General features: G+C 41.6%; 1 protein-coding gene across 6 annotated transcripts in view; it reads right to left on the bottom strand.

Annotated features, from left to right (window-relative positions):
- myo1b (myosin IB) overlaps positions 1 to 24831 on the bottom strand; it is a 72553-nt gene that overhangs the window by 13961 nt on the left and 33761 nt on the right. For all 6 annotated transcript variants that reach the window (XM_074657489.1, XM_074657493.1, XM_074657492.1 and 3 more), the window contains exons 5-18: positions 22896 to 23000; positions 20784 to 20830; positions 18685 to 18748; positions 16364 to 16462; positions 14664 to 14767; positions 11782 to 11929; positions 10201 to 10319; positions 9582 to 9668; positions 9400 to 9465; positions 5347 to 5451; positions 2634 to 2696; positions 2259 to 2459; positions 1803 to 2029; positions 891 to 1091 (exon numbers count right to left, since the gene is read on the bottom strand). In XM_074657489.1, coding sequence (XP_074513590.1) covers positions 891 to 1091; positions 1803 to 2029; positions 2259 to 2459; positions 2634 to 2696; positions 5347 to 5451; positions 9400 to 9465; positions 9582 to 9668; positions 10201 to 10319; positions 11782 to 11929; positions 14664 to 14767; positions 16364 to 16462; positions 18685 to 18748; positions 20784 to 20830; positions 22896 to 23000 — 1636 coding nt within the window. The remainder of the gene's footprint in view (positions 1 to 890; positions 1092 to 1802; positions 2030 to 2258; positions 2460 to 2633; positions 2697 to 5346; positions 5452 to 9399; positions 9466 to 9581; positions 9669 to 10200; positions 10320 to 11781; positions 11930 to 14663; positions 14768 to 16363; positions 16463 to 18684; positions 18749 to 20783; positions 20831 to 22895; positions 23001 to 24831) is intronic.

The raw sequence follows: 24831 nt of genomic DNA, 5'->3' as shown, positions 1-24831 counted from the left end.
CAAAGCATTTATTTGAATTCTTAGGCAAAATGCTCTATAAAAGCCAAATTATGTTTGTGAAGTTTTTAAATGTAATTTTCTAGAAAAGATAAATGAACATTTGACCATAAAGAGTCAGAACTGTTCTTTGTTTTTGTTATGCTAACAATATGAAGTCAGTTAGCTTTGGTTGGGTCAGACCTATGAAATATTAAATCATCCACCTCAGGCGTGCATAATAAACTACAGGTTATGTAACTGTAATCTACTACTATATCTTTAAAGTAGGGCTGTCAATTGATTAAAATATTTAATTGTGATAAACGCATGATGGTCCAAAGTTAGTCGTGATTAATCACAAATTAATCGCACATGTTTTATCTGTTCAAAATGTACAGATAAAGACAAAGGGAGATTTAAAATATGCTTTCTTTATGCAGATGTGTGTATATATTTGTTATTGGAAATCAAGTCACAACTCAAAACAATGACAACTTTGACAGCCCTAATATAAAAGATATACTGCATGTCAGCATGCTGAGTAAACTGTTGGCAAGTTCAGCTGATTATTTCCCCCCGTTGATCCTTTATTTATCCAGGGAAAGCTATCTAAGCCCTTTTCCAGCAATAACTTGCTGCTTCATATTCGCACAGCTCCACACAATCACACCTGGGAGCTGACCACTCAAACTGCAGTCTATTAGTGCTGGTCACAGTCCCTCCACTGGGAGTACTCTGAGGCTCAGTGCCTTTAGTTAAAGACGCCTATGTTTGTGTTTCTCAGTTTCCACACTCACATTTTCTCACAAAGACCTATAGGAGGGTTTGTTTTGGCAACCTTCCAGTGACAAGAACCCCTTCTCAACTCCCCCTCTACCCCAACACTGCTTCAGAATAAACACCTGCATTACCTGGCAGGTCCTCTCCAATGAGGCCAGGTCCGTTTGCAGAGCATTTTGTAGCGCTCCAGGCACGGCTCGTAGGCCTGGCGGAAGGCGTAGCCCGCTCTCCTCACACGGACGTTCTCCATCAGGCCCAGGTAGCGCACCTGATGGCAGACCAGAGAGTCGGTGAAGATGTGGGAGGCCTTCTTGTCATTGGGCTTGATGCACCTGGGAAGCAAAGAGAGAGGTTGTTCACACCGAGGGTGATTACTGAATTGTTCAACAACTACACTCCTCGTCATTTTTTTTACCTGAATAGATTCTAAAGATGCATTGTTGAATTTATTGGAAAGTTAATATTGCTGCAACTAATGATTATTTTCATTATCAATTAATCTCTAGATTATTTTCTCGATTAATCGATTAGTTGTTTGGTCTATAAAATGTCAGAAAATGGTGAAACATGTCGATAAGTGTTTCCCAAAGCCCAAGAGGACGTCCTCAAATGTCTTGTTTTGTCCACAACTCAAAGATATTCAGTTTATTGTCATAGAGGAGTAAAGACACCAGAAAATATTCACATTTAAAAAGCTGGATTCTGCGAATTTTGACTTTTTTCTCTTAAAAAATTACTCAAACTGATTAATCGATTATCAAAATAGTTGAAAACTAATCAATTAATCGTTGCAACTCTAAGTAAATATTCTTGAATTTATCATTATTATTATTAGCAGCAGCATTTTCAAGACATTCATTAGATTCACAGTGTTGTAATGATACCATAACTGGCATCGATACCAATTTTAAGATGAAAAAGGGTTCGGAGGATATTCCATTTTAGTCACCAAACAATTAAAAAAAAACAACCACAAACTCACAATATCCTGGACTGGCAGGTTAATAACTGATATAATCTCCGTATGAATGACGGGACTTTACCGGATGTAGTTTGGGTTCTTGGTCTGCAGGTTCCTCATCAGCGTCCCCACTGATGCTCTGAACTGGAATCCAGCGGTCGGCGGCCTCTTCAGGTTGACTTTGGCTGGGTTGCCCTCAGGGAACAGCTGTTTCATGAGGAGGTGGTTGGCCTTGTACATGGCCTGGGACAGGTCCCGGTATAACAGGTCGTTGTTCTTGTCTACGAAGCCCTCGGAACGGTACAGCACCTTGATGTGAACAGGAAGAAGAGACATGACTGTTTTCTCCTTCTCATGCAAAGAAGCACGACTAAACAAAATAATTTAATGAATTTAATACTACTGAGTGCACGTCTAGAACGTATTTGTCTGGCCAGATGCATAAATTGATCATATTATCATATATCTCGTTATTGTTTTCTGCATTCCCTTTACAGCACTGTATTGTTCACAAACATTATCTGCTAATGTCCCGTACCTTGCCGGCGTAGTGCTGGATGCGGAAGCAGTTGTGTGGCAGGCTGTGGTCAGTAAGGAACTTTGAACTCTTGCTGAGGCGACTCTCAAAGTGCTGGTGTTCAGCGCAGATGGTGTTCAGTTTGTCCAGGAAGGTCTCGTCGGTGACCGTCCCCGGCCTCAGGCACTCCTCGTCCAACATGGCCAAGATTCCATTTTGGTGCTGGACATAGCAAGGTAGATAGACATTAAAAGGTTGTGTGTTATATGTCATATTAGTCTGTGTTACTGGTCTCTAGTCATTGTTATGTAGTCTGCAAAATACTTATGAAAAGTGCCACAAAAGCAGTCAGAAGCTGGTTCTGCGTGGCCTCTGATAACCGGGAGACTGACTTACATTCTCAATGAGGTCGCAGATAATTGCGTTGTTGAAATATTCAATGTTGGTCCACTCGATGCCCTGTAACAAAAGAAATTAAGGTCAAAGGGACAATGGCTTTTCTATCTTGGGTTAACAAGATACATCAGCTAGACTCTCAAAGAATTGAGTGCTTGATGAACCTGCCTGTATTTCAACACAAACACTGAGCGCCTGGTCAAGTACCTGAAGGACAGTCACCTAATCAACGCTGCTCTCACAGCTGCCCTCACCAAGTACTGCAGTCCTCACAGTAGAGATCTAAGAGTTCATCAGACAGAACTGACAGTACTGGATGCAGCGACAACAAAGCACAAGAGCCAGTGTGTCTGCCTTCCAACTTATTTAAACCTCAATACATAGCTGATGTTAAGTAGCCACAATGGATGGCAGTCACAACCAGAGTTGTCAGCGGCTCATTTCCATGCGTATACTCTGGTTCCCCTCCATTTGGTACATCCTTTTCTTCTTGTTCTCCTCAAGGCAACAGTATCTCTTCATCAAGCTTTTTAAAAATCAAAAGCTTGATGAGTGAATGGAAACAGAGACAAAGCATTTCTTGTATTCGCGTTTCTATTTCTGTTCAAATTTGTTCAGGAAATTTTGTCAATTAAAACCCAACAATGCTTGACAGACAAAAAAGTGTTCTTCGCATTGCACTAACGGGCCACATTTTGCGGTAACGATGATGAAGAATCAGTGCTAGACAGTTATTCCACTCATGGGTATGAGAACAAGAAATTTCTCGTCCACAGTCTGTTCATTTTGGGCTGGATGACTGGAGAACGAGGCAATGTATGAATGTCGAATGTGTCTCTAACTCTAATCTAAAACCGGATACGTTTTACATTGTTATAAACTGAGGTTCTACTCAGTCTAGACGCATTAATATCACTAGCACTTAACATTTACGTGGGGGATTTGGGTCTAATGAGAACAAATGACCCGGAAACACTAAATGGGCTATCTCCGTTTAAAGTTACAGTTATCAGTCCTTATTTAAGCATTCTTTGATAAACTTTAATGCAGGTTTTATTAAATCAGTCTAAATGTTGGTACATCCATCTTCATAAGCCATATTTATCCCTGCTGGGTTGATGTTATGTTCTTCTCTCCTGCTCCGTCTCTTCCCATTATCTGAGTAAATGCCTTTCTGGAGAGGAAAGGGAACATATTCTCCATCTCACCCTCTAAAAAAGGCCACTATCTCTTGAAAAAAAAACACATCGCCGCCATCTCATTCACAGCTGCTAATGGGTTGGGAACGTAGCGCCGGTTGATGTAAGCAATGTGACAGATATATTAGGGGGGGGAGGGCGCAAAGAAGGCGTGGCTTAAACTGACACACTCCTGATTGGTGGTCCTCCCTCCTTTCTCCAGTGTTGTGGTATTTTCCCATGCAGTATACTGGATAGAAGCCAGCAGTGGAATATCATTGGTGGTGGTGTTAGTGGGGAAGGGGTGTGGGGGGGTCTCTCACATACATAGAGCTCTGAAAACAAACAGAGCTTAACAACGGGGAGTGTTTACTCTCGCTGGAGTGAGGGATCACTTCCGTCCCCGATACTCCGCAGAGGGGAGACGGGGAGAGAGTATAAACTCAGAGTGTGATGGACGACAGAGACAGAATACATAAATGAAGTAGAAATGTATGTTTGGGTAAAAAGGGCAAGAATGCAGATTTTAGCCGAAATAGCATAAGAGGTTAAAGAGATGAGTGACGCGACCAGGTTGGGATCACGCTGCAGGGGATTGCGATGATGAACTGTCAACACGACTAATTGAGTGCGGACATGTTGAATGATGTAGATGCACAGTTGCAGGTGAGAGAGGGCTTCCAGGGTTACAGACTGGGCATGATGGGTAATTTATCCAAGTGTCCACTATGGATTATGTGTTGTGTTGTGTGTGTGAACTAGGACTGTTAAAGTTAACGCAATGATAACGCGTTAATGCAAATTTGTTTTAACGCCACCTTATTTCTTTAACGCAACTTGTGATTTTTAGGTTGTAGCGGGCTCAGTTTTAAAGCTAGAGTGAAGATACTGGTATCATATGAAACTAGAAAACCTAAAGAATTCATTGGTACCAACCATGTCACACAAGTTTGTCGTGAAGGAGGTTAAATAACGATCAAAACGAGGGCAAAAGTTTGTCGAGGAAAAACTGGCATAGCCATTTTCAAAGGGGTCCCTTGACCTCTGACCTCAAGATATGTGAATGAAAATGGTTTCTATGGGTACCCACGAGTCTCCCCTTTACAGACACGCCCACTTTACGATAATCACATGCAGTTTGGGGGCAAGTCATAGTCAAGTCAGCACACTGACACACTGACAGCTGTTGTTGCCTGTTCTGCTTTTGTTTGCCATGTTATGATTTGAGCATATATTTTATACTAAATGCAGTACCTGTGAGGGTTTCTGGACAATATTTATCATTGTTTTGTGGTGTTAATTGATTTCCAATAATAAATATATATACATACATTTACATAAAGAAAGCATATTTGTCCAGTCCCATGTTGATAGGAGTATTAAATACTTGACAAAGCTCGATTTAAGGTACATTTTGAACACATAAAAATTTAGCGATTAATTTGCGTTTAACTATGGACAATCATGCGATTAATCGTGATTAAATATTTTAATCGATTGGCAGCCCTAGCGTGAAATAGAGTATACAAGCTTACCTCTCTGATGTACTCCTCCTGCTCCTCACGCAGGGTCAGCTCGATGAAGATCTGCTGCAGCTTCTCGTTGCAGTAGTTGATGATGAACTGCTCAAAGCTGTTTTCCTGTGGAGGCAGCGACGGGAGAAAAAACAATTAGTTCCAGCTATTGTCGACATGTCGAATCATGACGGTGCCTTTTAACTCATTGTTGCTCTATGTTGTTGTCAGTGAAAATTGCTTTTTTTTTTTTTTTTTTACTGTAAAAGGGAAAAGCGAAATCTCTGTCTGTCTGTCTTTTGGTATGTCCTTCAAATATCTTGAGAACCGCTAATCTGATCGACTTCACACTTGGCGGTTGTATTGCTAGAGCCCCAAGGGAGTGCAGTGTTGAATTTGGTGGCGCTATAACAATGAACTTTATGTTTTGGCTGACAACTTCTTGCAAACTTTGGGCTCATATTACAAAAAATGTCCTATCTCCTGAACTCGTTGTGCTATTGGGACCACATTTGGTGGACATGTGTAAATATCATGTCTGAGTGACCATGGCAAATCTGGTGCTCTTTGGCCAATAAGTGGCTCTGTAGCATCATCATCTAACTATCTATAAAGGATGTATTCTCTGTCTGTCTGTCTATGTATGTATGTATGACTACCCTTCGCATATCTTATCAAACTGTTCATCCAATCAACTTCACTCTTGGTGGGTACAAGCAACCATACCGCGGTTCTTGACAACTATTGTAAGAAGCACTTCTGGGGGCAAAGTAATCGGCCTGTTCTGGACAGGCACGCGCTCCGAACGGGCACTGCACTTGTAACGGTTATATTACAGAAGTTATTAAACTTCTGAGCTTGTTTTTTGTTTCTGCTGTTCTTCATAAACCACGACTCCTGCTTCATTTTCTTTATTTCTCAAAGCTATGGCTGCATTCTTTCTTCGCAGCAAACATTCACAAGCATGGTCACATCTTCGCAAACTTTTGCCGTGTCCATCAATTTCCTGCAGTGTTTTATTAAAGAGGATGGTCGTGCCATCGATAAGGAGAGCTTACTGTAGGTTTAGACCAAAGAAGGTTCTTGGAATTTAGATTTAGTATAAAGATAAGATGTAGTGAATTGGATCTGAGAACTACATCCACAATCACATTTTCAAAACCTGCAAACTCAATTCTGACTATTTAAACTGGCCATGCAATGAATGGTGTTTGAAGTTACATCCAGTGAAGAGAAAAGGTATTTAAAATAAAAGCCTGATCTCATCTGACCTTTTGTGCTGTGGAAAAAAAGCATTGGATATATTATACGGGTAATAATCAGCTTGAACAAACTATAACCTGCAGCTCTCTCCTTCTACCTCGTCAACTTTGACAACCATCACTTGATCAAACATTTAATCAATCTGGACAGTGAACAACTGATACCGTTAAATGTTAGTGGTGCACATCATGATGATAAACCCTTATCGGAACAAGTTCCCGTAAATTGTCACAGACTTCATTAAACATTGACGGAGTGTTAAAAAGCCTCGACCGTTTTTACTCTCCGCGTTTCTCAATTATTATTGATGTCAATTATGACCATCGAGTGGTGAGTCATGCTTCTTGGCAGACGGCCCTATTACAGTATGTGCTGGGTTAGGTTAACATACATTAGCTAAGGACACAGCAGTGGTTAGAGCAGCATGTTTAGTCTAAGAGCTCAGAGGGAAAGACACAGCAAGGTTTCTCAGCGACCAGGAAACAGAACATATAGCCTCGAGAGACATCAGTTATTAATGTTCATTTCCTTTTACTGAGAAACCAAAAGGTCGTCTTCACCCCTAATAAACACACACACGAGCACACTCAATAGCATCTCTATACCCCAGTGGCAGCAGACACCAGACTGAAATATGACTTGTAACCTTACAAATATTTCATCTGCACCTGAGCTCTTTTATGATAAGTGGTTTATAGCAGCTTTAGGAAGCCTCCATCTTAAAACTGTGTTTGAAGATAATGGTCCCATTTCTCAGAGGTGTTGATTCACTTGCCCCCAAGGGTAGAAGAAAGTCCTTGCATTTAATATTATGTTTTACAAGATTAAATCAACAACAATTCCAAACAATACTTACAGGGACGACTGGACTGAAATTGTTTTGCTAAATCTTTCCTGTATATTATGGCAGAAGTTCAAGGTCACGAAATTGCCATACACTCATCTTGTCATATTAAATTAACACCTTTTATTGTTCTCAATATAGTTAGTTTGTTAAATGACGTCTAGACTACCAAAACACCCCAGAGAATCAGCCTAATCCTTCTCTGTTAAAGTTATAGTTTGGGTATTAAGCTTATTCACTTTCTTTCACAGAGATAGATCATTGTTGTCTGAACAATAAATATGTCTATCTACAGTTAACAGACTATTATCTTAACTTAGTATAAAACTGGAGGCAGGAAGAAACAGGTATCCTGGATTTGCCTACGAGCGCCTCTTAAACTCACCAATTAATAGGTTATTTCTCATTTGTTTAATCTGTATAAAAGCCTAAGGGGGTTAATGTGCCAGATCATTTCTTTGGCTGGGTGCAGTAACTCCACCGGTTGCCAGGCAACTTCACGGTGACGACGCGACTCCAGCCTTTTGCCCCCAGCCAAGAAATAGTCCATTTTGTTATCTTGGGACATGTTAAAGTGAGCTTCAGAGGTGCTGTAGGCAGTTCTTGTTACCTTCAGACAGAGCCAGGCTAGCTGTTTCCCCCCGTTTCCAGTCTTTATGCTAAGCTAAGCTAACTGGCAGTAGCTGTTGCCAGGCTGTTGGCTGTATCTTCATATTTACCGTACAGACAAAGTGGTATCAATCTTCTCATCTAACTCTTGGAAAGAAAGACAATAAGTTCCAAAATAGTCAACTATTTCTTGAAGCTAATATCTGTTTATAACCAGAAACCACAGATATTCAATACAGCGGCAACACATTTAGTTGCCAGTTTATTAGGTACACCTCGCTAAAACTAATCCAGTCTATTACAAGAGCCTGCAATAAATCAATCCTTCTTAAACAGCGTTTAGTCTAGCCTTGTTGACATAAATGGGATGGACAAAATATTACAAACTCCTCTCAGTATAATGCAAAACACTTCAACAGCACCGCAAACTACAGTTACCGAAATGACCAGCTCTCTAAAAGCTGAGCATCACACAGCAACCTCCATGAATGCAGCGTTTATTGCGTGGCTGCTGTATTACACTGCATTGGTTGTAGCTGGGTGCACCTAATAAACTGGTAACTAAGTGTTGTGTCATGATTCAAACGATGCAAAGGCGTCTTTTGCATCGTTTCAGTCGTGTCGCTATGCTGCACACCGGGTGCCCTGAATCGTCTTTAAATGAGGAGCTGAATTAAGTCGCTTAGAGTTTAGATCACAGCATGCACACTGGCACAGCAAACAGGCCGGTGCAGGAGGTGTTACTTACTCCATCCTGGGAACCCAGACACACAACACACAACAGTGAGAGGAGAGGAAGGACTTGAGAGTGAATGGGGGTGAACAAGCAGGGATATGAAAAAGACATGAACATATGAGGGGGTAGGGGGGAGTGAAGGCATCAAGCATCAACCATTTAGTCTTAATGTGCACTCAAACTCTGCCTTGCATGTGTTTGCATGCACATGCATCCCTGTAGTTAACATAATGGAACCATACAACCCTATTGCAATGCAGCTATGGTATCTGAGACATGCTGTTTACTGTGTAATATCTTTGACAGGGTGTATTATGTGTCGTGCAGTCCCTTAATGTTGCCATTTTTCGACATAAAAAAGAGGTAGATTTTCGTGTTGAAATCACCTTGCAACCAAAATAATTTCACCCACGGGAGCAATAAAGCTGAACTAATCTGATCTGAATGTGCTTTTATCAGCCCACGGTTCTAGTTGATAAGCTCCTCACACAGGTACCGGGACACGCATGCAAACAGCCCGAGGCTAAATCCTTTTAAATGTAATAAAATGTTTTGGGTGGTCAGATGCTGTCCTTGTGGCTTAGAACAAAGGAGAGCGGGTTTGATCGGCCTTTTGTCTTACCTCGAATATCTCAAAGCCATAGATGTCAAGCACACCCATGACCTTGTGGCGAGCTTTAGGTTGTGCCTGCAGGGAGACAATATTGTCAATATTAAAAAATCACAAAGCTGGTTTAACCTAGCGTGAAAAATGTTGAAAAATAAAACTGACAAAAAATGAAATATATTCTGGACACGACTTACTTTAATGCTTTCGTTGATCCTGGTAACTAGCCAGCTAAACAGACGACTGTAGAGGTTTTTGGCGAGGGCGTCTCGGGCGTAGTAGGCCTGTAAATAGACACACATAACTGGTGATGAAAATACATGAATTCATTTTCACTCTGAATACCCAAAAATACCAGGAAAAATCCGAAAGGCTAATATTTGAGTTTCCAACAGATCAAAAAATGTAGGAAAAGAAAGACAACCTTCTCAAACATTCACTGAATCATGAAAGCAAACCGTGACTTAACATTATTCTGAGGTCAGGTTAATTCTCAGGGCCCACATTTGCAGCATCTACGTCATATGAAAAGTCGGAGAGCGAACTCACTAACCTCTAAAACATGACCTACATTTGAATTTCCAGGAGGAATCGGGCTTATCTATAATGGAGAGGTTTTCATGTTGCATTGACATGGATGAGAGGTGGCAGCCAGCGGAGCAAGTCAGGGGGAAGAAATGGCCCTTTATCTTTTTATGCCCTTTGAGTGTGTGTGTGTGTGTGTGTGTGTGTGTGTGTGTGGGGGGGGGGAGTTAATGTCAATTCAAGTAGGACAGATACGCATTGGCATAACTGGTACAAGACATTCCCTCTGACCTGAGCCACATTCAGGGTGGTGGACACTTTCTCCTGCTTAGCCTCCACCGTGCGGTAGCTGAACGCTCTCTCCAGCACCGACTGTTCAGTCCCCAGCAGCTCACACATCTCCTTCAAATCTGCAAAAGGAAAAAAAGGATATAAATTATGACTGTATGACCATTATTTTTATTCCATACTTTATGTTGCAGCTAGGGCTGTCAAAGTTAACGAGATAAAACGTTAACGCAAATTCGTTTTAACGCCACCGATTTCTTTAACGCAATCGATCTTCCGGAGGTTCTAGCGGGCTCAGTTTTGAAGATACTGGTATCATATGAAACTAGAAAACCTAAGGAATCCATTGGTGTCAACCATGTCATACTAGCTTGCTACTAGAAAAAGAGATTAAATAATGCTCCAAACTTGCGCTACATTTTAGGGAGGAAAAACTGGCATGGTGATTTTTCAAAGGGGTCCCTTGACCTCTGACCTCACGATGTGTGAATGAAAATGGGTTCTATGGGTACCCACGAGTCTCCCCTTTACAGACATGCCCACTTTATGATATTCAATATTTGTGATTGTTTTGTGTTGTTAATTGATTTCCAATAATAAATATATACATACATTTGCACAAAGCAAGCATATTTGTCCACTCCCATGTTGGTACAAATCTCCGTTTAAGGTACATTTTGAACAGATACAAAATGTGTGATTAATTTGCAATTAATTGCGGACAATCACAGGATTAATCGCAATTAAATATTTGTATCGATTGACAGCCGTAGTTGCAGCTAAACATAAAGCTGGTAGATCAAATGGATGACAGCTTGTTTTGTTTTTGAAGATCACCACATGTGTATTCCACAAAAATTTGCTCCCTCATTTTAGTGAAGAATTTGTTGGGGGTGATCACTGTGATGCATTACAGTTAATTCATTACAACTGTAAAACCTCTCGTGATGATATGCTAAATAAATATTAACATCAAACTCTCCTTTTTTATTTTCTATGAATTTTTTAAGAAAGCAAGCCATTAGCCTGACGTGTGAATATATCTATGGACTGAATAAATATGTCTCTGATGATACAGTAATCACACTGGCAGAGACGGAAGACTGCTAAAAAGTCATTTTGAAAATAGGAGCAAACAGATATATGCAATATAACCACAACAAGACAGTGATTCATATGAGAAAAAAAGGCGTGCATTTTCTCAGCAAAAGTGGCACGAAGATGACTAATGCCACTGTCGTGGAGGGAAATATGTAAATGTAATATTTGCCTATAGAGAACAGCTGTGGGAGTGATGACACAAACAGCTCTTGTCACGCAAATCATAAAATACAAATATGTATTAGGTGAGGGATGACTGCAGAGGAGATCAGAGCAGCCAATAGGGGGCAGTGGCTCAACATCAGGCCAGTACAGCATGTTGGACAAAAAGTTTAAATGTAAAAGAAATGAACAAATTAAAATAATTATTCAGCTAGTGTGATATTTATAACATCATGCTGCCTTTATTAAAATGAAGGAGGAAATGAGTTATAAAAGTATCAGAGATATTTTAATGATGGAGAGACTTCCTGTTTAACGGACCGTTTTTGTCTTTGATGCGGCTCTCGTCGGAGCCGTTACAGCGCGACTCTGGCTTGAACTCAATGTTGCCGAGCTTCAGCACGGCCGCCACCAGCTCCAGCACTGACTGCACCTCGTCCTCCATGAAGCCCACAATCTGCATGGCATTCTGGGAAGGGGAGGCAAAAAGTCACAAATCAGCTGATGTTGTTGAACCTTATTAAGAAACATGCACAGAGGATTGCAAAGAGGAACTAAGCTATAAATGCATTGCAATGACAGTGTCTATTACTGTGCAACAGTTCTGTAATGCTGACACATTATTATTTCAGCCTGCAACTATTATTGTTATGATAATGAATTGGAAAAGTCAAACAAGAATAAAAAAAGATTGAACAAGGCAGAGCTGCACCAGCCAATAAGCTGTGCCAACCAGATCACTGTGCTTTTTTAACCTCTAATTCAAGAGAACAGTCTCTTCAGACTGAGGTCTCTATTTTGAGGGACTCCAGGCTAAACTAAGAGAGCATTCGATTTACATAATTCACGGTTGGCGAGAAGACAAGCAAAAAACACATCAGCTCAATATACTTGTGCAAAACTCCAAATTACCCAATTGAATATTTAAATGTCTTGAACTGAATCCCAGACCATCATCCAAGTGCCAAATATGAAACAACTTCCTTTACAAAGCTGACAAAACAGACAATTAATGAAGGGCTTGAGATTATTGTGTTACAGAAACCCAACGCCTTTAAGTTTCTTGCTTGCTGTGGTCAGTTGTGCAAGAAGTGCTCAGCTATTTTTACTTAAGTAAAAGTTGAAATACCACCGTGTAGAAATACTCTGTTACAAGTAAAAGTTCTACATTCAAAATGTTACTTAAAAGAGAAAATTCTCCTGTTTGCCAAGTGTGTAGGAGAACTACGGTGTTCGACGCGAAAACGTTAAAGGCGCTCTCTAGAGTCAGTGTTTGGTTTGTCCGTTCTGGGCTACTGTAGAAACCTGGCGGCCGGCTCCGTGAAGAGATATATGTAGATATAAACAGCTCATTCAAAAGTAACAAAAACAGTGTTTACTTATTAGACTTATTTTCAGGTGATTATACACATAAAGAAAACATACTTGTTAATATTATATTCCAATTTCTGAAAATAAATCCCCCTAAATCCTATAAACTGTTCCTTTAAGTAAAAGTAAAAAAAGGATTAGCATCAAACTATACTTAAATTACAAAAAGTACTCTTATGCCGAATGGCCCATTTCAGAATAATGTTTATTATATTCTATCTATGATAACTCATTTATTGATTATATTCTGTATTAATAATCTTAATCTGCAAAGTAATTTATCAGATAAATGAATTGGAGTAAGAAGTACAATATGTCCCTCTGAGATGTAGTGGGGTGGAAGTAGAAAGTAGCAGAAAATAGAAATACTCAAGTACAAGTACATCAAAATTGTACTTACGTAGAGTACTTGAGTAAATGTACGTAGTTACTTTCCAGCACTGGCTGCGGTACTGAAGTCTATTCATGTGTGTTGAAAGTAAACTCAGTACCATAGTTGTGTTAAAGGGAAGAAAGTAAGGCGATCTTTGGCTTCATAACAGACAAGGAGGCCATGTGGAGAAACTCATTGTTTAGTGGGAATGTCCTCTTGTGTTTCCGGTGGTGAGACGCAGCTGTACGGGGAATACTGTGAAACCTCCATGTGAGAGGAGATCAGAAGCAGGATGTGAAATGCAAGGAAACAAGTAAAGTACAGTGTGACAGAGGAGACTGCAGAGGCTTATACAGTAGCTGCTTACAGGAGCAGGACTGATAACAATGAAAGTCTCTTATAGACACAACATCTTACAGTATGTGTCACTGTCAGTAAAGATAACAAGTAGTGGCATTGTACAAGATCTGGCATGTATGTGCACACAAACATATTTAAATAAAAGGAAGCAGCTGCCTTGTCTCCTGCGGTTTTCCCCAAAGAAACGCTGCTGTTACAAGTTGAACTATTTTTTGTTAAATGCCGCATGTGGAATTTCCCCGTGTTTAATCAATGCGAAACTAGTAGTTCAGGTTTTAGTTCACTTTCAAGTTCAAGTTCAGTTCAAGGTTCACCTGGTTTTGCAACATGTGGGAGGAGAGTGTGCTGTGGAGTGTTTTCACAATCCAAGATGATGGAGTTTTATAGTCTACCGGTATGCTCTGGTAGTTTGTTGAGTCCAGAAGATAAGGAGAAATCAGACCGCCTCTACCCTCTGTACAGGATTTAGATTATCTCGGCATGATGCAAAGGAACGTTGGTGTTGAACGCCGGCGGAGCGTGCCGCCGCTTCTGATGAGTGTTTCTGCTTGTTTTTTTGTGGTTTAGAAAACTGTAATTAAATTTTTTTGTATAAAAGTGAGATAATTTCTACCTGCTGTTATTTGGAGTTCATCTTAAAATATCAACTGGGATTATGTCTAAATTAGGGTAAAGTGTAACAGTGATGGACTCAGGCTGTCTGAGGGGCAGGGGCGAAAAAAATAAAAGGGGCACAACTGCATGCGATGAGGCACCAGCACGCAGGGCAGCCTATATAACACTGCATCATGTTTTCTCAAATTTAAGGATACCCTAGTGGCCACCCACGGCACTTCATCACATGTTTTCAACTGGAAGGGCATCCTAGATGGGACTTCATCTGGTTTTCTATACTGGAAGGGCACCCTAGAGGTCACTTCGTCGCATTTTCTCTACTGGATGGGCACCCTAGAGGTCACTTCATTGTGTTTTCTCTACTAGAAGGGCACCCTAGAGAGCACTTTATCGCATTTTCTCTACTCGAAGGGCACCCTACAGGGCACTTTATGATGTTTTATCTACCATGGGTGCATCAAAGAAAAGTGTATGTACTACTCACCCTGACTGTTCTGAAGTTGGCCGCATCATCCAGCCCATTGACCGCGGCAGAGTCCAGGCTCAGGTAGTTGTACTTGCTGAAGTCTCGATCCAGCTTCAGCTTCTCTGTGACACACAAAACATGTGGTTGCTATTTAAACTACATTTGCTTACAGCAGGGTGACTACAGGCAATTTAAGCCTTATTTACATTAAATGAAAATTACACAACTACACACTCACAGCTGTGAGGATAAAAACAACAACAACACATTCTTGCAATGATGGTTATAAGCTGCATTATTCAAGGACCATCTGGAAAGAAAGAAACACTTGAAGGTGCAAAGGTTGAAATGTGACACCCATGCCTTTAACACAAATTTGTTCAACCCACCCACTCCAAACACAATTTCTCCACAGTGAATGCTCTTAAGAGTTCTTGCTGTGAACATTATTCTGGAGGATCAAATGGCCTTCTTTAAAGGCCCCCTATCTAGTAGCAAAGAAATCTATTCCTCCGGTGGGCGCATGTGTCGGATTTCATTAGTGGCTGCATTAACTACAGCTGAATCAGGCCTCTCTGATGTGTGAGTGTGCTCTGGAGTCAATGGCCGTTATTTTGCTCTCCTGTGTTCCGGACATAAAACAATGCCCTCTGTACACAGAAAAGCAAATAGAGGGAACCGGTTTCACGGCTCGCCTTTGTTCTCTGTGCTGTTTGTTAGGCAGGAAGATTGGGTCATTAATGCATCGGCCATGTGTTCCGTGCAGCTGCAAAACCGCTGGGAAATATTTATGTAAGATTTAACATAAGGAATGGCACGCTGGTGCTTCCAGATGACAGTTTAAGAGGTAAATAAAATGTAAATAATGAAACTCCATAATCATGTTAACCATCCCAGTCTGGTGTATGACACCTAAATCAAAACAAACAGAAGATTCAACAATGGTGAGACTAGTTTGCTCTGGACAAGACTGCTCAGCTCGCTATGGTGACGTTTGATTTATTACTTCCTGTGAGCAGATATGTGTATATTCTGAGACCAGAAGTTATTCTAGGTTATCAGGCTGGATATATTACAACCCCAGTTTGTGGTTAAAGCTGATAAGAAGAGTGGATTTAAAGTTTGTTGTATTTAAAACTGACATTTCAACACACGTTCTCATCCCAACTCCTACCAACCTCACTTTTCGGTCGCGGTAAACACATACTTAAGGTTGTGAATTAAACAAAAACACTTGCTTAGGTTTGGGAAAAAACTAAACAGTTGAGCTTAAAATGACGACGTTTGTTCAGTGAAAATATGACTTGACGTGAACACAGGACATGAACGAACAGCTGATTGTGAAACTTAACGCACGGGAAACGAACAGCGGTCTCCTGGATGAAAGCCATGTGTTGTTGGACCCATCCACCTCCCCTCCCGCCTGCCCTGTGTGTCTCTTTTGATCTTTAAACTACGTCACCACAGCACTTTCCCTGTGCGTTTACTATTGCCGCAGATGGGTTTACATTGTAGTTAATGGAAAGCCCAGCGCGTCTCATTATCAGCACTTAAGGGTCGATATGCGACGCCCTGGGAATGAGAATGGACTGGCCATTTCTCTCAGATCCAGGAGCACTCTAATCTTCAAGTTAAGTTCGCGCCTATCCACACACTATTCCCAGAAAACACGTTGATGCTTCCATTCAACGCATTCCAGCATTTATTTTACGACTTACTGAGTGTGTCATCGGAGGCTCCGGACAAGAGCTGATAAAAGACGTGGAAGTTCCTCTCTCCCCTCGGCTGTTTCACCACACGCGACTTCTCCAGCAGATCTAAAAGGAGTAAAGGACAACAAGAGGAAACAATGACAAATGATGACAAAAATAATAGTCTTCATAGGAAAGGTTGCCATGGCGATTCACTGAGGTGTCCTTGAGTAGTGAATAAGGGGGCTGACCTGCTAGTATTAAGGATGCCCAACATCTGTATATGGAGCTCAGAGGGCGTCCTGGTTCAAACTACTGTATGTATTCAGGTTGCCATGGCGACCCAGCCACACGCACTACAGGAAGTTTACAAGGAGGTAACCACACATGGATATCAAACGTCAGCCCTTTCTCCTGGGCTGCCGACCAAGTGCAACAGTACCTGATTAAAAGGGGACCCGTCATCTGCTCACCGCATTAGGCTGAGTATGATTTAATTAAAGACCAACAGCAGAGCTCAGCGTCTGAGGCTGCTCGGAGATCGTCTTCACTGCCGGGTCTGGCTGCATAATAGCATCCAATTTGTCTGGTTAGAAAACATCTTATTTTAGGAGATTTAAGAGTTTACATTACACTGAAGTGAAACAAAAAGATATCCACATGAACTTCCATTTCAACCACGGTCAGATTTCCAGCCATAAAAAACAAGAACTGCTCTTGGCTTTGTCAATCTTTGGACAAACTCTGACTCACCAGTCTGTGGGTGCTGAGAGGACAGAAGGGCCACTTTGCACTGCAGATCTGTGGAGCCAGCACCTAACTAGAGCGCGCTACACAGAGACCTGGGGCTGTCAAAGAGTTAGCGGTGGGTCAGGCCGAATGTGAATCTGTGGCACCCACTGGCCGTGATGAATCACATAAGTGACTCTGTAAGAGCCGGCGCATCAATAATACATCCACGACTGAGTGGCTGGCAGCAGCAATACAGAGCAGCGGTCAAAGACGCAGAGAGGGGAAGAACAATACCGCTGAGGAGCCACTTCTTCCATTCCAGCGTCTTATTCAATGTTTTTAATATATTTGATCGTATTTGTTTTACTTTTCTATTGAGTCTCTAAAAGGGAAATTTCACATTGTGTCCAGCCAAACCCTTCAGCCATCTTGTTATTGCTTTTTTTGAGCCACAGCTTCCCTTTCTCTGCAGTAAAGCCTCCTGAACAGCATCTATCGCACGCTCTGTTCACAACATGTTCCCTTTCCCTTACATAAGCAAAAACACATTAAAGTAGCAATGTGGGAACAATAACCGGTTATGTTTTTATTGTCAAAAACTATATCTATCAATAAAGCTACAGAGAATTGGCTTTTCAAAAAAGCTATAGCTATATCTAATCTCGGTTGTAGGAAGCACCGAGGGCTTGACGGATGTACATCTAGGGGGAAAATAATGAGCAGAGAGGTGAAGAGAAATCCATCCAGAGCTCGCCCTGCAAGAGCGTCCTCATCCATCTGTCTAGCCAGCCCAGCCAGCCCCGTCTGAAGCAGTCACATGTCAGTGGCCCTTCTTCACAGACTGTCCCTTGTGTCGGACTAACTCGAGCCAACAGACAAGAGGTTCATTTGTGCCTCGGCCATCAGCTCCCCTCTTTGTTTCCGTGACCTCTGGCGGAAAAGTCAGCGCAGACACAACAATGTGAATGGAGGCAAGATAACATAGAAAAGAGCTGAGGAGAGAATGTCGGCGGTGGTAGGGGTGCGTTCTGAAAGGTCGGTTTCAATTAAGCATTAATCAATTTTGAGTGTGCAACTACCTCAACTATTTGAAAACTTGATGGCCCTCTTAGACTGTTTTTGAAGACAAACAACAGATATTTGTATGTTTAATTGCACTGTTTAACTGTCGCTGGGGCACACATCAGTGTCAGGACATGACAAGAAGAAGACAAACTAGAATTGCTGCCTTGCGGTTGTAGGCCTGCGCCAACCATTCAAGTTGTAATTCATATCCATGTCTATCCAAAATGTCATCACTTTCACATTTGTATGAAGTTGCCATAATTGAGTTATGGCCAAAAATGTGTTTTGTGAGGGCACAGTGACCTTTAACCACCAAATTCTAATCAGTTCATTCTTGAGTCCAAGCGGACATTTGTGCCAAATTTAAAAAAATTCCCTCCAGGCATCACGTTTACGAGAATGGACCGGCTGGACAACCTGAAATCATAATGCTTCCGGCACAGCTGTTGCCAACGCAGAGGCATACAAATTTGACTATATGATAACGGTAAAGGAAATATGACGTGTGCAATTTTACCAATGATTTGAATTTTAAGGACAAAACTACTCACAGTTGCTGATGACTCCACCCAGAGGATCTCCTTTGAAGTCAAACTCAATGTCCATGTACTTTCCCTGTGGATCAGAGCACAACAGTTAGAACTGAATAACATTAATATACAGTGTACGCTGTGAGCTGGAGTCCAAAGCTCAGGTCATGAGTTCAGCTCAGGTCACACAGTGAGGATCATCACATCTTCCATTCAAGTTAGAATACAGCACCAGCTGCCAATCATAAACTGCTATGAAATAAACTGGCCTCTGTGGAGGGAAAGCCCCCCACCATGCCAAACGTCTTTCTACTGGAGGACTAAAACAAAGCACTTCAGGCCCTCTCTCTAACTCTCTCCTCCTTCTGTCTCAAACTTGGATGCAAGAACATAGAGTCCTGTGTGTTTCCCCCCCCTCTGATGTATTAATAGCAGTCAGGTCCTCGGAGCAGGCCAAGCTGTACTGGTGAGTGGGCTCCAGCCAAACTCAATAAGCCTGCTGCACTCAGCAAAATGAAGTGACAGTTTGATTCATAGGTATCTGATAAACTGATGGAGCTCTGATGAACTGGTATCTAGTGGGGAAGCCTGAGGTTTACACCAAGGTTACCTAAACATAAACAGATCAGGGGCATACTCCTTTATAATACTCCTAAGTACAGACATGTGTTTGTATGTACCAATGTAGGTAGATGATTGAATATACTGCGAAAAAGGAAAGAAATGGGATCGGAAAAAAATACATTGGCAGTTAGCCTGCTAGCTACTACTGGCTGGTATAACAAGTTTCCATTTAACAATGAGGCAAAATCCCTTAAGTGTACACTTCACTTGGATGTAGTGGAAGTTTTTCAGATAAACTGACTCCCTTTTCTGGCGAATTTTCAGCTAAATAAACATTCATGTTAGAAAAATTAACATGAACACAAGTGGTGGTGTGATAGTGGCGAAATGATGCAACGTCATGTCATATGGGAGGAAACTGAAGCAGGCTGCTGCTGCTGTATCGAGCCTCCCTGAAAATAACGAGCCAGAAAGTGGGAGAGAATGCCCTCTCGGGAAAACAAAAAGCAAAACACACCCGTCTCCTTTCATACTGCCTGGAAATAACTAATTTTCTAGATCTGTCTTTATGCTGAATCATTCTTATGATGATATCTCTGCCATAGAGCTGAGCATTAGATTTGTCCAAACACAGCAGGCCGGGAGAGCGACCTGACAATTTATAAACACGTGCAATTTTGTTACATTGAGAATCTGTGCAACCGTATGAGAGTTTGGACAAACTGTACAGATAGTCCAGTGTGTTTGGACTGCCGTGGCATTTGACCACGCTCTGCAGTTGATGAACTGCAGTGTAGGTCAAAGGCCTTCTCCTGTATGCTGTATGTAAAGAGACATTTAACATGTGCTAGAGCAATTTATCAAGCGTGCAAGGCCTGCTGTAATTGAAGCAGTGCGTGGGCTGCTGTAAGGGACAGAACCAATATATGTCTTCTCATTATATGGGAAAGACACATGTGACAAAATCCACTCAAAAGGACGTTATTCCCTGAATTTAATGTTGCTGTGAAACACGTACCAACATGCATCCCTTATCAGGGACATCAGCCTTGAGATTTTGTGAGTTTTAAAACCAGTTTATATGTAGAAACCCCTGAAGGTCTTTTCTCTAAACCATCAAGCCGTTACAAAGTCTGTTGTTACTTAACGCCAACTAGCGTCTAGACAAGAGTTACTGTCATGAGAACTGATCCAGCTCGACCAATAGAAGTGAGGAAAACAAGCTACGATAACATCGTAGATCTCTACTTGAAGTTCAATTTAGTGAGAGCCATGCTGACGCAAGCACATAAATGAGAAAGTCACTGTGTAAAAGAAATTAAAAGAAATATAGAGAGGGGACACAAAAGTAGAGAGTTAAGAAGCACTGTGGGGTTTATTTTGAAGGAGAGAGAAAAATGTAGATGAAAGTGGCAGATTATGCACTAACTCCAATGAAGTCTGAATGAAAAACATCCAAGCTGTGCATAATATCGAGCAAATGAGACCTCATTAGAGAAGCAAACATCCAATTAAACAACACTGGCTGGTTTATCAGTTCTGAAGAAGATACTTACAAATCTGGAGGAGTTGTCATTCCTCACTGTTTTGGCATTTCCAAAGGCTGAAAATCATAATGAGACATGATGAAAACATTGCAACCAATGCATAATTTATGCTAATCCCTCTGGTATAAAGTTATAGCCGATAATATTAAAACAAATCAAAAGCTTGTGTGCACAAATATTCCAAATAATATTAGTGATCCTTAACAGTGGGCCTCACTCCAGCTAGCTGTCAATCATATAAAGGGCTGGATGTCAAAGCTATTTGTACTGATGAAGCCCCATAATTCTGTATGGATTAAGCAAAGCACCGCGGCTTTCCAGGCTTAGGAGGGGCTGAACTTTGCTGTCACACCACAGTCAAGTCAAAGCGCTTCAATATGTGCCAGTGCCTATAAACAAACAATAACAAACATGATGTTTAAACATAGTGTATGATTTTTTTTTGAGTGTGATCATAAAAAGAGTCACAAACTTGCATTTATGCACCATGTTAAGTGCATAAATTAGCCTTTTTAGAACAGTATTTTTCAATCCAGAGCTCTCTTAAATTGCTTCTAACCACTTTTCTACATTAAAATGCTATTAATGTGTCATGCATCACAGCGCTATTAGCATACCCGCTTAATTGCTGATAACGGCTGATTAATGTGCGTTTAAAGTCATCGTCGGTTGACAAAGAATGAAACCAATAAAGACTCTGAAAGAAAGAAAGCGAGGCAGAGAGTCACAGAGAGCGAGCATGACACAGACACATTGTGTGCGGCACGATAACTGCGCTCCCCTCTCCCTTTATTTCAACGTTAGGGCAATTAGATTGTCGGGAGCTAAACTCTTGCAGATGTGCAGGTTTCTCTGCAGCGACTCAACCCGGGCGGGTATACAGCTTCATCATTCACGGGCATTTCCTGTCCACTGCCCCCAATTAAAATACAGCTGTTCCTGTGCCAGCACTGAGCTGTGGGATTGAGACAGTATGTGTGTGTGGTGTACTGAGGAGAAGTAGAGGAAATAAAAAGAGTGTGTTACGCAGTATTCAGAGAACCCCTGAAGTTATTTTGCTGATCAGCTTACTTGTCTGTGACAGTACAATTTCCATGTTTGTGTGTGTGTGTCAGTGTCTACATGATTTATCTAAAAACTTGTGCTTTCCAGTTGCTGTGTGACTTATTGTGTTGGTTAAAAACTATCAGGAGTTGTGCGGTGATGAAATTAGGGATGTCACGATATCAGAAATTTTGTTGTCGAATCGAGACAGTGAAATTCCACTATACTCGATACCCAATTCAATACCAGGGTAAAAAAAAACTAAACAATAAATCCCTTGTACTTCAACATATGCTCCTTTATTACCAGTTGCATACTCTCTTTTGCAAATTTATTAAAAATCCCTGATGCTGCCTCAAGTTTCTTGCCAAAAACTAAATTTTCCAATTACATTTGAACACATCATGATAACGTTAGGATTCACCTTTTCCCAAAACTCATTTTTACTGAATAGAGTTTGAATGCATCATAATGTAACTCGATGCAACCTCCGTTAACGTTAGCTGTTAGCTCCGTTATTAGCCAAGCAGAGCTGCGATGCCCTACGGCTGCTAACGGCTAACATTAACTAGCTCTCCTTCTGACGATTTCAACGCGGATTTGTTGTTCACAATGAAGCATTATCAGGGAAATTTTCTACCGCCCCCCGGGACAATGAGGCAACGTTAGTCTCGAGCCCTGATCCCCTGTACCTACGGTACACCTATATATTGTAGAAAAACGAGTACCGTCACTTTTCCAGAAATTCGGCATCGACTTAGTACCGACTAGTACCGCTACTCGATTTAGTAGTATCTGTTCTACGTAATCCAAAACCAAGCAAAAACATCAAAGATTGTCATAAAACTCTATTAAACAACAAACCAACGCAGGGTGGTTGACAGTTAGCTAAGCGCTGCAAATATACAATATAATATCATTTATGTCTCCCAAATTCTGTCAAAAGAAGGCCGCATTTAGGAGCCTTTAGAACGAGACAGTGTTGTCAACCTGTTAACACAGATTCAGTCTCCACATGTGAACTTCAGATGATCCAGCCTCTGGATTAGCTTTGAGTTGTGAATGGCGCTCACTCACCCTCCAGCACGGGATTGGACTGCAGCAGCTGTTCCTTGACCTTATTCACCTCCTGGCCCTTCCCACACACCGCCGCCACGTATGACATCACCAGCTTACTGGCCTCTGGAACACACATAACCAGACACGATAAATAAATATTAAGTCAAAGCCTTTCGCTAGACATGACTTAGGAGCAAGTGCGACGTGCCCACCCTTCACACCATTCCACATAAAAATCCCCCTTTACCTCATCCCCCCTGACACCCATCAGGGAAGGGTGTTGGTCATTCATTAGTCTGGGGTACAGAGCAGAGGAGGAGGAGGCCTCAGAATGGAGACCCACTGTGTATAGTTAGACGCTGACCAATATTGCATCATGTTATCATCATTCAAATGATTGATTTCACTGTGGGAACCAAGAAGGATGCACTGAGGACACGTCGTTTGGATCGACAGAGATGATCCTCGTTCATCCACTTCATCCAGAGAGTGTCTTGTGAGAGCAGTGTGTTCCCAAAAATAATTTTCTGGACGACAAATGGGCTCAACAGGCATCTTGTGCTGTCTGAAACAAGTAGCATGCCATGTAGGATGACTGCTGGCATCGAGATCATCTCTCCTGTCCAGTGAGATGACAGTGACCCAGAACTGATGTTGTGTGTGATGTGCCAAGCAGGGATAGAGAAGGGCTTGACAGTAGCTGCTGGTACAGACTGCTGATGAGCCTGGCATACAAACAGCTCCAGACACGCTCAAACATTTTTGCTTAGGTAGAGAGGAAGAGGTGTGCAAAAAGAAAAAAAAGCAGAGATAAAGAGTCCCTGCTCTGCTGAGTAACAAGCTACACACTGCGTAATCGTCACATTTTTATGTCTCAGGGTAGCGAAATAAACTTCTTCAGTCATGTCTCGTAGATAATAGAACTGTGTTATGTCTCCTGTACGCAGTTGCTGCCATCTGATAATAATGTTCGTCACAGCTCCTTGCTCCTATAGGAGCCACAGCAAGACCGAGTACAGGAAACAGACATGAAAGTCAATGACCCATATCGATGGGGTAGGCACGTTTTTGATGGCCTTATTCCACTACAAAGCTCCGGGGCCGATGAGATTACTGAAATCCAAATTTATCTCCTCGACTTGGCTGAACAGCTTCTTGGGAGTGGGGTTTTTAATATCCATGAGAGGCTGAGAGAACCCAAATAAAAAGGCTAGCGCATAGTGCAAAACATGATCTGTCAAACTGTGCTGTGCTTTCCATTTGCTTTGTCCTGGGTCTGTTTTTATTGTTGGATCACTGCATTTCCCTACTGAAATGATTATGATTATTGTGGATGACAGTGTTGACAGGGGCCTTTTGTTTAAATGGTGTTGTGTGACTCTCCATGGCTCCTGATGTTTGCTGCCAAAGTGCTACGGGGGAAAGTTATGTTGTTAAATCTGAGCTCCAGCCAGAGATCAATGTGCAAAGAGCGATGAAAACAGTTTGTCACATTATCAATACAGGCAATGGATATCACGGCATCAGTGCAGAAGGTGACAAAGAGACAAAAGTAAGGCTGCGTGATAGATTCAATTTATAGCAAGGAGGGGACAGCCGTACATACATAAAGAACCATAACTCTGAAGGAGTGTATTTGTTATGAATCAACATTTTGGCATCTATCTCGCCTCCAGTGCCTTTCTGTCTAATTGAGTGAAAAGTTAATGGGAGCACAAGTTTGAACTCTGTGCTGTATGATATTCAGGACATTAGTACATTTTCCCACGTAGAGATAATGCTGTGATAGTTAACGATAATTATATTGCTGCTCACGCCGTTGATTAAAGCCACATGGCCAGATTTAATTGAAACCAAATGGACATTACGAATCACTCCCACACTTAAAAGCCTGTAACACACAAGCTACATCCAGTGTGAACAGTGAGATTCCCATCAACATCAAGTCTGGGCA

Source organism: Sebastes fasciatus, chromosome 14, assembly GCF_043250625.1.
Source record: "Sebastes fasciatus isolate fSebFas1 chromosome 14, fSebFas1.pri, whole genome shotgun sequence".
NCBI lineage: Eukaryota > Metazoa > Chordata > Actinopteri > Perciformes > Sebastidae > Sebastes > Sebastes fasciatus.
This window is presented reverse-complemented; position numbering and strand designations above follow the sequence as displayed.